The 16,741-nt window shown below is 36.1% G+C and overlaps 1 protein-coding gene across 10 annotated transcripts in view; it reads left to right on the forward strand.

Moving 5' to 3' along the window:
• LOC126917942 (whirlin) overlaps positions 1 to 16,741 on the forward strand; it is a 111,372-nt gene that overhangs the window by 28,543 nt on the left and 66,088 nt on the right. For 6 of the 10 annotated variants that reach the window (XM_050725402.1, XM_050725409.1, XM_050725406.1 and 3 more), the window contains exons 2-4: positions 3,991 to 4,338; positions 5,074 to 5,423; positions 9,859 to 9,870. In XM_050725402.1, the coding sequence (XP_050581359.1) occupies positions 4,016 to 4,338; positions 5,074 to 5,423; positions 9,859 to 9,870 (685 nt within the window). In that variant the 5' untranslated portion in view covers positions 3,991 to 4,015. The remainder of the gene's footprint in view (positions 1 to 3,990; positions 4,339 to 5,073; positions 5,424 to 9,858; positions 9,871 to 16,741) is intronic. The other 4 variants (XM_050725405.1, XM_050725408.1, XM_050725404.1 and 1 more) reach the window with 3 other exon arrangements.

Here is a 16,741-nt window from a genome sequence, read left to right on the forward strand (position 1 = left end):
CATCGTGAACTTCTTATTTGATTTGACCCTTTAAGCAGCCGAAGGCGGAATTACCTCGTATTCTTTTTCCACTTATCTTCATTGGAAAGCACCAGGTGAAGTTGGAGATTTCGTTCGTTTCGTAATAAAGACCAGTTATTATAGACAGGTCATGGACACAATCGCTCTTTCGTACGATTTTATTTTTAATTCCGCTATAGAGATAAAGAGGGCATTATTTAGGTCAAGTTATCTTTTATTATTTTTTTACAATATAGAAAAACACTTAGGAAATCTAGGAAAAAGAAGAATAGAGGAGTGTGGAGAAAATGATGAGAAAGAAGAGAAGCAGAAGAGGAAAATTTAGAAACACGAGAACGAAGGAAGAGTGGAAGGAAAGAAAGCGAAGAAAAGGGAGAAATTGATACTGCAGCACAGATTAAAGTCACTGTAACCTCATACTTAAAGTAGTTCGCGCCATTAACGTCCTTTCTTGACGTTTACCATAAATTTATCCTATTAGCCTTCTAGAAATAAAAGAAGAGCTCTAAGTATAAAGTATATAGTTCAACTTCGAATAATATAGATTTGGGTTAGCTTGGTTATTTAAAATAAAATTGATATACCTAAATGCAACATATTTACTAATACTTCAGGCTATTCCGAAAGTTATATTTAGTTTAACTTTCTTATGTTCTGATCTTATATATCCTAAACAGCGATGAACATATAATTAAACAACGTTAAAGGATTATAAAATTATTCGAGAATTAAACGAGGCGTTCATCGTAATTTCGTTATATCGTTTGCGAATATCTCGATTGTACTCTCGAAATTATTTAATATCAATTTTATATTTTCGCGAAATAACCGCGAAGAGTTATTCGATGCAGAAAAACATTAATTCAATATTCGGTCGAGCGTCATACGTCAAGAGTTTTGATGTTCTCCGTAATGTATGCCGTCATAAAATATGAAACCTAATGGAAATACGACGATATCTTATAAAGCATAAAACGACATAACTCCGCATAAAATATTCAAATAGGAACGTTTAATAGATCATTATAAAATATTATTCCATATTAGGGACACCGTTCTACTGTATTCGAAAGCGTCGATACTACGATTCAACCAATATGGTTCGATACTTGCCCCGGAACGTTGTTTCGAAATTCGATATCCGTCATTACGTATTCCGCCATAAAACGCGAAACGTAATAGAAATAAGACAATACGTCATAAAAGATGAAATGTTAAATAAAACGAAAACGTGACTCTCGGCGGGGAAATTTTTATATTATATTCTTTTTCTATCCTATCATGAACTACGTATTTTGTACGAACGTATAAAGCATTGTTTTACATGTTCCATGATATCGGTTAATATGATTTTAAAATATATGATACTGCTGCAATCCTGAGGCACTTGAATAACAAAATCTTTTAATAGAAAATTACAAAATATTGGATTTTACATTAAATGAAAATACGGATTTCATGCAACGTTGCTTGTTAATGGTATTTGATATTCCATGCATAATAAAAAGAACGTAACGATTTCGTTTTTGTTTCTCTTTTTCATGGAAAGAAACGAAAGAAAGAGAATGTTGGGAGAAATCAGATTTTCCTGGAAAATATTGCCTCAAATAGATTGAACGAAGAACCGTATCCTTTACGAATTTACGAAGAACTTTACAAATTTACGAGAAAGATTCAAAAAATTTTTGACTAGGATAGATTTACGTTAGTAACATTTTTCGCCGCTGTAACATATTTAGCTGCGAAATACAAGATACGAACAATACGAACAATAAGAGAAAACGGCAATATTTTACGAAAGTTGAAACGGTGTCGCGGAAGTTGTTCTCCGATTGTGGAAACGCCGCCAAGAAGGACGATCGGTCACGAGGGAGAAATTTCAACAGGGGCGTGCAAATCGCTAGCGACGAGTGGGCGGCTTTGCATGAGGCGTAACGCCACGAACAAGGGGGAACTTTCAAATTTCTTCCGGCGATAATGGCTGGTTTCCTGTCGGGATTATGACATCGCCACGCTATGGAAAATCCGACCCCCCGTTGCCCTCGCATCACGTGCAGATTTTATCGGTTTAACCGACAGCGATAAGGCTATTTCTCCCGCCATGAATTCCGTTGTTTCATTAGCCACACATTAATAGCAATAGGTGTAAGGTCGCCTAATGGTCGCTCGATAGTAACTCGTTCTACGTTGAAGCAGACATCGATGATTTTCTCAAATTAATTTTCTAAAAACGATTCTTCTTCTATACGGTTGAACCTCGGTAATTTGAATTTCAAGCGAAGGGAAGAATTAGAATTTTTCGAATTATAGACGTTGTACGTTATCGAATTTTCCGAGAGAAGTTTAAGAATGGAAACGACTAAAAGAAGGTAAAGAGGAAAATGACTTTGTGCAAAGGTTAAAATTTTCTGAATTAAGGAGACTCGAGGAAGAATAGATCGTTTGGTTTTCCGGAGCGTCATGTTTGGTACGAAGCACTTTGTAAAATTGGAATTTAAAAATTGTGAATTGGGATTTGCGAAGCCACTATACTAGCACTGTATAAGGTTTGGAGAGAAGGTAATTTGGAAATTGAATACTGAATGATATTTCTTTTGTATAGAAATTTCAAAATTCTATACGATCCCTTACCGTGATAAATTACTTTAATGAATTTCATGCAAATAATCATTTTCGGAATTTATTTTCACTTATTCTCCTTTTTACAATTGTTCCAAAAACTGTCAGTTTAGTTACACACTACGATACTTTATGTTAGAAAGTTTTAGATCAAAGGGCGAGATCGATTTAGTTTGATATTTGAATGGCACACGGGGTGAATATTAGAACAAGAACTTCTTCACGATCTCCTGAGAGGCACGATTCTCGATTAATTTACGACATTCTAGATCGATGCAGTGCTATCTGGGAAATTCAGGTCGCGGCCCTCTTTATCTTCCATCGAGTCGCTTTGGTTATTAGCAATCTTCCCCTAACGAGACACTTGCTAATTGTATTTTCATAATCTTAAAAGTTACTGCTTTGACACCAAGGGATTTTAACGAATCGAGTGGTTCGTTTGGGTCTTTGCTCGATCTTTGCGCTTTGTAATTAATTTATCCACTCGTTATTTAAAGAATCCAAATTTAAGAGAAAACTTTTATTTCTTTATGTTATAGCATATCTTTATCTTATCAATTCGCATAATGGAGGAAACTAGATTTTAGCGACACGTGGACTAACGTTAAATTTAGCAATGGATATATTTCGTATATAGCGACTTTTGAGTTATAGTCAAATGCCACAACCTAAAGGTTAAAATGTATAATCGAATAGAATACGAGCACATGTTAGGAAATTTAAATCAGCATTACCTATCGGTCAATATATTCTGCTCGTACGTTAGATCTTAAAACAGGAAATACATAGCTGTCCACAGAGCTACGAAAGATACAGATACGTCATTGTATTTATTATATTAGGTCGTCTGGAAAGTTTCTTTCGTTTTATAAGGAAATAATGGATGAACAACATTTTCCGTTTTATATTGTTTTATCGAATTACGTATGATCCATTTTGTTCTATTAAGATAAAGATCACAACATTTGATAGATTAGGTTTTATGTTTATATAAAGATGCATCGTTGTAAAAGACGTGTCTGTAAAAGAAAGACACTTTCCGGACAACCTAGTAGTATTTATGTACTAACTAATTAGATCCAAATACATTAAACTTCGTATCATTTAGTAATAATTTACAATAAGTACAAAGATGAAATGTAAAACCTGATGAGAGAAGATCTTCATTGGAGGATAAGTGTATATGCTAGTGCCTTTTGTAGTTACTATCATCGTAACATTTGATAGTTTTAACAATTTCTATTTTTCGATGTGTCCATTTCGGGTTGAAAAGTCAAAGAGTTCGAGTACTCGAAAACTTTTCTCTTTATGTTTCAAACTCGACCATCGTTTGCTTTGTTTTGTGTCCAGGTCTGACAAAACGGATCGCAAAGGCATGGCCAGCAGCACGGAGGATTACGGGTCGGAATTACAGGAGCTGCAGTGGGGTGGTGGTAGCGGGTCGCACTTCCTGCGCAGCGGCACTCACTTCCTGAGAAGCGGCACCGGTGGTTGCTACGAAGCTGAGGATTTAGAGTCCACCAGCAGGCATCATGGTGGTCAACACAGGGGATATTATAGCCCTCCGGGTACGAGTTACACGATCGTCGAGAGACCACCGAGTGCCCCTCATCACCATTCCTCGCACACCACACCGTATAGGCACAGGGGACACACCACTGGAGGTTCTGGTGCCATTTCGCCGGAACAGGTGCTTAGGTAGGTTCTCCAATGCTCGTTTTTAGACTTCTTATAACTGATTTGACTGCTAACCTGTTAATCAAGTCTCTTATGCAGAAAGTTTGGAATTAAGCTAACAGAATGATAATTTGATAGAAATATATTCATTTCGACTATGTTGGTATCAGTTTTTGCAAATGTAAGCGTAGTAAGTTGTTATAGGAATTTCGTTCTGTTATTCAGGATCCAGAACATAAAAAGTTGGGATTAATGTATTTTATATTGTTTTTAAATAATAAAAGGGTTATTTAACGACGGAAAGATTGGGTTATAAATAGCTTTTACAATGATATATATTGAATTGAACAAATGGGATTATTATTAGGAAGTTGCAATGTGGCTATTTTTATTCACTAGATTAGAGGATAGAGTATCGATAGAATATTCTATTATGCGATTAGCAAAGACAACAAAGTTCCTGAATTAATCAGGTAGTCTGCAGACCTTCAATCCTAGATCACGTTTAATTTAAAATGATGCAATGTACGCTATAGATCGAGTCTTCTTTTTATCTAGTCCACTCACCAGATAGAAAATTATATTGTTAATGTTAGTTTATTGTTATATTGTTAGTTATATTGTTAAAGTTATTAAAACAGAATTAACGTTATATTACTAAATTAAATCAAAAAAAATTCAGGCGAAATTTCACTCAAGATAACCTTTAAAGGTCCGAATTAACTATAAAAAAGTAATATTGAAATTTCATCACAGACTTTTTGGAAATGGTGTGTCCGAGCGTCGACAGGGCGATAGGAGAACGCCGGCGTCTTCGCCGGCAAGTGTCGCCGCTGTTCGAAGCACGCCATCGTCAACGTCCCAGCAGCAACAGCAATCGCAGCAGTCGCAACAATCGCAGCCGAATCCCGCGAATCCTCCGACATCACCGAGCTCTCAGCCATTGAGTTTACAGGAGCTCACCGTAAGGACAATCACCATGACGAGAGATCCACCGGACTCTCACCATGGCTTTGGGATCTGCGTGAAGGGTGGCAAGGACGCAGGTGAGATCCGAAGTACCTTCAGGCTACCTCCATCGCCGTACTTCGCGCCTCAAGATCGAGGTATCTTCCGACAACTGTGACTTTCATTGCCGCTCGTTTCTTGCTATACGCGCGTCGTGGTGCTCGATGATTTTGAATTGCGATTCAGAGCGAAATCGAATTTTGTTTTAAACGAAATTCATAAGAAAGTTGTGCGATAGATATTTCTTTTGATGCTTCCTTAGCAATATTTTATTTATAAAATGTTGAAAGTAACATTGAATTTCATAATGAAATTCAAATTCATAATGAAATAGCGAAATATTTTTTGCTTCTTTGTACTGTTTGATTTGCTTCTTTGTACTGTTTAATATGTTTCTTTGACATTTTTTTTGCTTATATTTTGATCATAATATGTGACAGATACATCTCTGGATAAAAGTTTTAGAAATAACTGAGAAGTGTTGAGCAATTGTTAGAGGAATATCATTGGAATTGGCACTTTATGTGACAACAGAAGTAGCCAATGCATAAGTTCTATGTATATATTGTAATGTATATGTAGTATGTATGTATGTTAATACATTAGTAGGTTTGCTATAAAGTGTCTAAAGTTTCACGATAAGATTATTGAGAAACAATCGGTCGATACAAAATCGCAATTTATGTCTTTGCACCACGACGGTCATTGCCGATTTTCTCTATCGTATTTCTAAGCAGACTTAGTCCTGTTTCGTTGGTAATCGACGTATCATCGACACTCTGTGCTTCCTGTGTTTCAGCACAGCTGTCACGTGTCTTTCATTTTCACCGTTGTCGTTCTCGTGACGAATCTTCCGTTAAGCGGATGAAACAATTTCGTCCATAGCAGCGATGAAAGTAATAAAGTAACTCGCTTCTTTTACGATGTCCTTAAATTCAGTTTTCATTGCACAATTTGAAGTTCGGTCTTCAAACTATATTCCTATTCCAACAAACGTATAAAATGAATGTTCTTCTGGAACAGTAACTTGTCCTATTACTTTTATTAATAAAGTTTTTTTATATACGTAATGGACACATTTCCGGTCAGATATACATTTATTAAATTTATATAATAAATATGCATATTATATACGTATATTTTACGTATAGTTTACGTACTTTTAATGCGTATTCATTATTTTTATTATATCAATTTATTTATTATATGCACGGCCATATATTTATTATGTAAATCTCCTGTATTTTAATTTAAAATTACTTTTTCGCAAAAATTCCTATAAAAAAAAATTGAAAAAATATGCAATATTAACTTATTGTGGTTCAACGGTCAAGCGATAGCATAAAAAAGGCATATTTTTGTATTGCATATTGTGAAATGTGTTATCAAGAAGAAAAGGGATATAAAAATTAATTTTCTATTCTGTTAACTTCCACAGTGGGAAGTATTAAAATGTAAATGTAGACAAGTAAATGTGGACAAAACCGTCGTTTGAGAATTATTAAATGAAGTGGCTGTTGACGATAATATTCGATTTCAATTCGATTGAAAGACGATCGTCACGGGAACGAGAATCGGAAAACAGGGAATGGCGAGGGAGAGAAAACATGTTTTCGATCATTAAGCGTCATTTCCATTCCAGCTACGGTCTCCGGGGGAAACGAAAGAATGTATTACATTCGGATCGCGTTTCGCCTCGATTTTCTCCCCTCTTCGTGTTGTCGTTATTTTCTTTTTTTTTATTGCGCGGAAAGAAAGTCACCATTCGTTTTCGCTGACCGATGGACAGTACGATGTTGAAAAGGAAAAGAAAAAATAATTGAAACCGACATGGTTCTCTTATTTTCGTCGACGTTGATTGGCCTATGCTGGAGTTCTCTGGAAAACATAGAAATATTGATTTAAGAAGCAAAATCAAATAATTATTAATTATATCTATTCGAGAGTTTAATTAAATTGCAAAAAATTAATAGAATTTTCTTCACGACATATAACTTCACTACTTCGTTAATTTTCACTGTTAAAATATATAAAATTAGCAATGGCTGTTCTTTCGAATTAAATGAATATACCTACGATATTTATACTAATGCTACAGTGATTACCACCTGTATAATAACTATAAAATATAGAAGATATTACAACCAATTAAATAAAAATTGTATTTCAAGGGTGACGATCAAATAGCCTGAGAATTCTTTCACTGATTAGCAAAAAGCATAATTAGTATACGATAGCAGGCGACCTTAGGGGATCTTAAGGCGCGAATGCGCCTTCCCCCTTTTCAAAGTATTTACAACGGGACGACCGTTCGACGGGGTAATTAGCGATACCAGCTAATTGACCAACGATACTGCGAGCGTTTAATGACGCGGCTCTAATTGCCGGCGGTCATCGCATATTTTTCTTCCGCGTTCGCCACTGAAACGGATTAACCGGATGTATAATTGCACGTAGTGTATCCGGCGGTGTAATCAGTTCAGGGAATCGTATCGTTTGTTTCTGTTGAGGAGCACGCGAGGATTGTAAAAGAACGAGAGGAAATCCAAGTCTCACCTTGGCCTCCCCGACTTTATTTAAGCCGACGCATTGAATAATATGCGAGCGTACGCGCGTTTTAAATAGTTGTCGAGAGGAGGTAAGCTACACGGTATCGATACTCGTTAAATATTAATTACACCACGGAATGTTTAGTAATTTAGAGCAAAGGGGGTGGGAGACGGAGTAACAGAGATGGAATTCGGTTGGTTTACCTATCGTCTTTTATATCGGACGCTTGTTTGTCGAACCTGGTAAACAACCGTCTGGTAAATTTCCCGAGGAATTTGTTGCGCGGATGAAGAGGGTGGTTTATTTCGTCGGCACGATATCGAAGGGTCAGTAGGGGAGCACAAAATAAGTGTAATATATTGGTTTTTATAGCAAATGAAAAAGCAACAGAGACTTTCTGAATAGGTAATACGAACCTTTTTCGACCCGAGTTATTTCTGTCAAGAGAAAAATATTTCTTTGCGTATACTCGTTATTCCTCGGGACTTCAAAAACAAGGATTTCAATGTTATTGAAAAAAGATAATTCAGAAATAGATATTTCTAATGTTTCCATTCACAATCATTGAGATTTACATGGGATCTGAACTCTTTCCGATCTCGATCGTTTCTTTCAAACGAAAAAGAGATATTTCTCTAAAATCTCAATATGGGAAAATCTTCCCACTAAAAATTCCACGATGAAACGATTTTTACGTTCGATCTTGATTAAACATATTTTACATGTAATCTAAGAAAATCAAATTCTCTTGGGCGTAGAATAGAAAAAAGAGAAAGAACAGTCATTACAAAAGATAATAAACGATAAAAGAGGATCAGCGAACGAACTGGAATTCGAAGTTCGATAGGGATAACGGAGAATGGAAGAGATTGGTATGGTTCTCCAGAGAAGTTCCACGCGTACGCCAAAGATAAATAGAAATGTCCCCGTCCGGGATCCACGTTCCGCGGATGCCAGGAGCATCCCCGACATCGCGCTTTGCGCTTTACGTCGTCGGGGTCCGGTTTCACGGTTTCGAGTCTCGTAAACTTCACGCTTGATCACGGCGTATCGCACATGCACCGTAAATGATCGCTTCATGCTTGGTCCTGGTCGAGATCTCGGGCGTGAAACCTTTTCTTCTTTTTTTTTCTATTCTTTTTACATTTCTTCTTTTGGTTCGAAACGCAAAAACGTGTCGCGTGAGCCTGTGAATCGTCGTGGATCCCACGGGGGCTAGAAACGACATCTGGGTGTATCGTCAGCTTCTTCGAAAATTTTGTTCGGTTAATTAGAAAGTCGAGAAATGTTCTCACAAAAGAAGACCATTTAACCGTGGTCCAACATTTTAATTGCGAGATTTATGGCTGAAATCCTAAAATTTCTCATAATTTGTTTACGCGTAGAATTCTATGCGAAGGAAATTAATTTGAAAAATTATTTTGGTTAAGAAATTAATAAATTTGGAAGTAGATTTGCTTCGGTGGATTTACATTTTTAGATATAAAATCTTCAATTCTATAAATTCAAATTTTATTAATCAGAAAACTACTGAATATGAAAGACATTTAAATTCAAATTTTTGATTAGGAAATTTATAGTTAAAATCGTCGAATTTGGCTTGATTTGTTTATCCATACGAATTCTCTTCGCATGATTTATTTGAAATATTTTTGTAATAACATCGAGTTGGAAATTTCGCGCCGAAGCGTGAATCAGTATTCATAGAAATATTTATAAGACTATTACCTGTTCAGTGAAATCGAAGAATGCATTAAATTAAAATACCAGAGGCAGACAAATCGAAAGGTTTTTCAGCGCTGTCCGCGAGTAGGCTCGCTAGAGCATAGACGAGCGATAAAAAAGTAGGACGCGTCGAATGATCGATTAGTGGTAATTTTTCGAAGAAACAATTGCGAAACCTTGGCGTCGTTTCGCTCCGGTCGAAATCGAAATAAGCCAACTGGCGGTGTGTCTTTCTTGTTTTCTGTTTCGCTGTACCAGAAGCGCAGTCAGGTAACTCATCAACCATACGAACCAAAAGGCAGAGAGAATGTAAGGAAAAAAGAACCAAAACGAACGAGATACTGCGTGAAAGAGATTGAAAGGAGGAGAGAAAGAGAGAGAAAAAGGAACATTAGCATTATACAAAGCAAAAAGCAACAAGATCACTGGGAGATTGAGACGAATGGCTCGAAATTTCAAACGGACAATAACCTTCATTTTTTAATCTTTAATTTCCATTGCGATATTCGATATTAATAAATTCATAAAACAATTTCAACGAGATCGACCAAATTTCTTGCACGATGTGACGATTCTAATTGACGATCGCAAGCTAGATAAGTTTCATTTTCTACAAAGAAAGAGTTCAGTATATTGTTGATTAAAGGGCTAGTAACAAAACTGATTCTTATGAAATTTTTCAAATTTTTCCACCTGTATAATAACGCGTTTCAGTAATCAGAAACAAGACTTGAGAAATGATAAAATCGATGTTATAAAAATTGATCTATGACATGCTTAAAGTCAGAAAATCAAAAGAGATATACTTATCACGTTATTCTCTTGTGATCTTCAATTTAATACCGGGAAAAGCGTAAATTTTACTATATTAAACTTGTACAACGATAACGCAGATGGCCGGTGCCGGTGAATATTGCAGAGAGGCTTTATCGTTTCCAGGGACGTCGTTAACGCGAGAAAAAGACGATACGTAGGCAGTGGGAAAAAATTCTGAAACACCGATATAAATTACGTTAAGCGTGATTAAAGGCACGAACTTGTGCCTTTATCCAGTGATCCGTAATTTTTTACAGACTGCACGCGAACGATTTATATCCTCATCGGCCGACGATCGTTAATCGATATGATTTATATCCTTGTGGTAGTCCCGCTCGATTAGTAACACACGAGAGCTCCATTGGACGACCGTGATTCGTTGCGATTTGCGGTCGCTATTCGAGACAGGTTCGCTTAATCGAGCCTCGTACTTCCAACGGTTTATCGTTTATCCGGATCGAACGATTTGTTAAGCTTCCTCTGATCCTCGTTTTTAGGCGTCTTCAACCTTTTGCCTTATCAATCAAACGAACGGGTACTTAAGTCTTGAATTATTGTTTTTAATGGCTTGATTGGCCAAGAGCGAAAGGTTAAACGCGAATAGAAATATCGTTTTCTTCTTACTTTTTCGCTTATGTATTGTGTGGATGAAATATGACGCGTTGCTTGTAGGCATTCTTTTAAATAAGAGAATAGATGCGATTTACTGGCTACCATGATATAAAACGACGTGTAATCTCGTGATAAAGTATATCATCCTATTCCTTGCACCTTTCTCCGCGGTCTGTATATTTCAGAATGGTAGAGACGTTGTGGAAATACCATTGGAAAATAGAACGTTCGAGGATATTCGTACAAAGGTTCCTGTTCCATTTTGAAAATTCTCTTTTTTAAAACATTATCACCTTCGTTATAATACTCGGGATGATACCGTTTCGTTTCATGAACTTTGTTTACGTGGAATCTATTTTTTTTAACTTTGGTAGAAAAGTTTCTCGTGCAAGGAATATATGACATTTTCTTCGCCTTGTTTTTTTATCGTGTTTGTTACCTCGTTTCGAAAAGGCAAGAGGCTCATAGGTGACGAGAGGTTAATAATGTCAGTTGTCCGCGTTTATCGATTTAATCGAAGTTTCATATCCTTTGTTGTAAAAGAGGCGCCACGAATTTTTCACGAAAGGAAAACATTTCATACATAAATTCCGAATTCTTGTCCTAACCAGAAACAATTTTCTTATTTTAGTACTTTTTCTTTTAACGTGTTAATCGCGATAGAAATCACGCGGCTTCACAGAATGAAATTATTTTCGAGCGTTACGTAATTAAATGTCGAATTTCTGTCGTTAACAGAAATATTTTTTCAAATTAATTTACAATTTTATTTTAATGCGTCGTATTTTACATTATAGTATTTTAATATTTTTTATAAGTTTTCATTGTAGAAATGGGGTCGTACCAGTAATTTTTTTAGCAACAAGAATACTTCGTTATCAAACGTTACGTAACTAAATTTCGAGCCTCTATCGTCACGTTGAGGCGTTTCAAATTAAAAAAATTTAATTTCCTTATCAACTGAAACGGCAAATCGGTAGATTAAATTTTTAATTTGCTCTATGCAATCATATATACATATATGAACGAGTGATCATAAACGTCTGAATGATTCGGTCGATAGAATCGATCCATCATCGTGCTGTACAGGTCGTTTCAAAGACACTCGACAGGTTACGAAGGCCATTACAAGCGTAGTTTCCTGTATCGTTGCGAATTTCGTGGCCGTTCCAATCTCCCCGTGGTTTTCGAGTATTCATACTCGCGTATTCACGTCCATGTACACATAGATACATGCATACACACATTGAATAACGATCGATGTCGCATGAAAGTGTAATGCGCAGATCGGCCGGGCTTGGGACTAGAGGGCGACCAGTGGCACAAGAGAAAGGAAGCTAATGATAAAACAGAAAGACAGAGCAGAATTTTTGTTCGACGAAAGATACTCTTTCTATAGAGACTCGTTCTCTGTCGATTTTAGATTGTACAAAAGTAACGACCCACATTATAGTGCTTGTATATAGAGACGGAAATTTTCCAGTGATTAGGAACGTGGTTGCATGGTATGCGGGTAAAGGCTGGAGAAGGTAATTTCGCTTCCAACAATTTTTTCCCCGTTTGAGAAATTTGTAGGAAGTTGGTTTAACGAGGTTGATTCAGTTCCCTTAAAATAGATATCTTCGTCGTTTTTTCTATGTAATTAGAGGAATTGAATTTTTGGACGATGATATTAAAATGAGAAACCTAGAATATATAAAACCAGTCCTAATTTCTCGAGTTTTCGAATAATTTACATAAAATAGAGAGTGAGCATCAAATGGCGAATCGAAGATTATAAACGTGAAAGTCAAGGTTTCGAGAATTCGAATCAATTCGTAATTAATCAAGTAATGGCTCTATCTTCTCTGCTACGACATGTTTTTATAACTTGAAACGTTATATTAAATATTTCATAGTAATAAATGTAGAACGTAATTTTGTGAAAGCTACCAGTGTATTGAGTTACACCGCTATGATCCTCGGCCCTCTGAATTAAATTATCGAATATTTATGTAAAGTGCTCGTGACAATAAATCGAGTCACTGGCTTGGTCGAGTCGAAGAATCGTTAAAAGTAGGAACAGGTGGCTGAGTTGACCTCGCGACCAATTCCCACCGGAGAAGATCAGAATGCAGGTTTGATTGTTGTCCTCGTTTTCGACGCGTTTCGATCGGCGATTTCTCCGTGGTTGGCGCACGAGCTTGCTCGTTTTGGTATTATCGAGAGTTCTTTTGCCGAGCGAGCACGCGTGATAAGGACAGATTAGCCTGGAAACGTCGTCTGAATTCCTTTCGACTAAGCTAAGTCGAGGGGACTCGATCTCGAGAGATGATAAAAGATCGAAGTAAGGAAGACGAGTAGCTTCAGCCTTTAAACATGTGCTACATATGTACTTACTTCTTTTATTCCTCTTTTCACTGTTGGTACAGTCGAGCATTCGTCACGTGGTTTAGTTTTTTACACATCGAATTTGTTTTTCTGTTAACACGTCAGCTATCGATGACGCGTATGTCGGTATCACGTGTGTAACATATGTGGACATTATTTTGTAACACGTAGTGCATATGTATACATAGCAGTTACTCAAGAAATATATCATTTTGAGCGATATAATTACTCAAAATTTATATCGCTCAAAATGATATATCTTTTGAAAATTTCTTAATTCTCTCCATTTTAGATTGTTTATTATTTTCTATGAATTTTCTTAATGTAATAAATGTTCTCTTCCATTATGATAACGAACATGCTAATGTTTGGATTTACAAGAGAGTGAACAATCGGAGGCAAGTGTGGGAGTTAAGAAACGCCGAGCGGTAACGTGGAGGACATAGCAAGTTTCCGGCCAATGTTTATTAGCTTAAGTTGCGTGCGATGAGTTATGTAACTAGGGCGAGTGGTACGTTTTGTTTAGTGGGAAGCAAGGGAAAAAAGGTGGCAGTACAAAAAGTCGAATGTTATAACAGAGTTTATCTTCTTATGACCTCGTTTTTGTCACTGGAACTACGGTACGTTACCGCGAAATTTTCTCGTCGTTTTTTTCTTTTTCCACGTAAGGGATTTTAGATACAGTCTCTTCAAAGAGCATCAAGAAAAAATACAGAAATAACAGAGAAGAATTACGCATGAAATACTAAATATTCGTTGTAGCAGTTTATAAATTACTTGCTTATTATTTTCTAAAAACAAATTATATATACATTTTTTATTCTGTATTTGGTCAAAAACTTCGTTTAAAATAAGGAAAAAAATGAAATTTTTCCAGTTTAACTGGACCATTCCTCCGTGATAAAATTCGCGAAAGTTTGCGTGGAATGTTCATAAAGACAGAATCCTTTCTCTGGTCTGCTCCGTTCTTCCGACGATTTATCGTCGGGACTTCGCAATTATAATAACCGAGAATACCTCTAGGCTTAGCACGCCGGCGTTTCGTTGCATGACAGTGTATGATGCATATGCGCATAGTTTATGAATTCATAGAAGAAAACGTGCACACACAAACGCACATGTATATCTACACACACGCGCATCTCTCTTATATATTTATCCAAGTAATTTCCATTACATTCTTGCGGACAGGCACGAATGCGAATTTTTTTAGCATTATACGAAGCCCATTTAAGGTAACGTGTTGAGTTATAAACGAAGAAGACTAATTGAAAAGCGAAGAAAGCAACTACAGAAATATCGAACCGATAAATACGCGGGTTCAAGATAAATTGAGAAATTAAAATGACAAATGATACATCTAATTATAAGTGTCAGAAGTGACAATTTTTGATACAACGAAATAATAGTTCATAATTGGCAATTACGAATTTATAATGAATATTTCGAAGTATTCAGAACGTCTCTATTCATCTTGTTCAAAGGGAAACAAATTAAAGGAAAGAAAAAGAAAAAAGAAAGAGACTCGGAGGAAGAATGAAATCGGAATGACACTGTTGAAACAAAGCTAGAAAATTACAAAGCTAAAACAAAAGTACAAAAAGAAGGAAAATTAATATGTCGGTATTTATACAGGCAGAGCACCGGCATACTTCGCGTCCATATTTCATCATCGACGTCTTTGAAAGAAAATAGAAAGAGGGCGTTCTCAAGGTGGAAATCAAGTTCTTAAATGGGCTTGAGACACGCGGCGAAGTTTTATTAAGCCGTGGCGGCGACGACACAAGTTTGGCAAGGGCAACACGAGCCTCGCGTAACGAGCTCATTGTTCCTTCTTATCTCTTTTATCAACCGGATTAATCTTTGCTTCCTCAGCTTACTGGCATGGAAAGAGATTAATTACCAGCGGAACAAGATTCCCATGACTTCAAACAGACCAAGTTTATTCGACGTCCATCTGGTCCGAACGTCGGATTTTGTTCCCTTTTATTTATTTCATTTTTGTACGTATAGAATATAATAATTTCGTCCTTGTTCGCGCGAATAACTGGTCATCGATTGTATCTAGTCTTGCTGAATAATGCGACCGGGTTTTATTCTCTGTCCAGGACAAATATCTAGGGAATTAAGTATTCATGATGCTTCGTGCTTTGCAAGTATAATACCGTGTCCTTTGCCGAGCTATATTTTTAATATTTTATACTTTCTCTTGGCAATATGATGCACTAGATACCTAGATTCTAGATCGAATTTGCATTGGTTTTTATAATTCCAGGAATTGAGGATTGTACCCGTGTCTCGAAAGTTTCGTGATTAACGATTCAACGATGGGCCTTTTGTGAAGAGCGATTTAAAAAATTATTTAAGATATTGATACGAAATATTATTATTATTGTTATATCTACGTACGTTATTTATTTAATATTTATATTCAATATTAACTTAATATATTTAATATCTAATATACGCCATTTACGTTGTTTCATCTAATAGAAATTACAACGAGTAGTATACTTTGAATATTTGATATATTTTTGAATAGATATATAATATATAAACGTTTGAAATCCAGTAATAGAACATATGTTGGCGCGATACGTCGTTAAGGTTTAAATCTATTTAATTTCCCTTTTTATTTGTTTTTATTTCAGTAAATGACCGAGGAAAGTTTTGTGCGCGTTGCTTCATATAACAGAGAATGGAGTTAGATTTATGACGCGCTTCGCAATTTTAGATACCGGTTAATGAGCTAATTAACACGGTCTTGCGCGGCATTCAATTAAAATGATACAAAAGATAGCGTAAACGCCTGGCTCAGTTTGATCGCTATTAAGTTGCAGCTAATTTGTGTAATGTATAATGCATCGAAACATACGTGGCGTAGAATCTCATCAACCACGGTACCGTTACTTGGAACTTTTGCCTAATTAGTTCAGGCTAACGAGAATCTATAGTATTCTTCTATGTACATGTTCTTCCTTGGAATAAAGGGAAACTCTATTTTGAATTAATTATTCCTATCATCTCTGATCATTACAATTTTATCATCAACATGTTCTTTATTTAATACTCTTCCAATATTTTTCAAAAAATATATTCACTTCAGTACAGCGATCAAACGAAGTTCGAACAAACAAACGTTTTCGCTTCCTTATTGTAACCAGTACGTGCTTCGTTTAAAAGAACAGAAAACGCTACAAGAAGAAAAGGCTCATCGAGCTATTTGTGCGAGCAAGGAACCGTTCGAACGAATTGGACGTTCAAAGATTTTGTTCGCCATAAATTTGCCAGCAAGAAAAGTATACAATAATTGTCAATACTCTATCAGGGAAAAAATTATTTT

The sequence above is a fragment of the Bombus affinis genome, chromosome 6, assembly GCF_024516045.1.
Source record: "Bombus affinis isolate iyBomAffi1 chromosome 6, iyBomAffi1.2, whole genome shotgun sequence".
Taxonomy (NCBI): Eukaryota; Metazoa; Arthropoda; class Insecta; order Hymenoptera; family Apidae; genus Bombus; species Bombus affinis.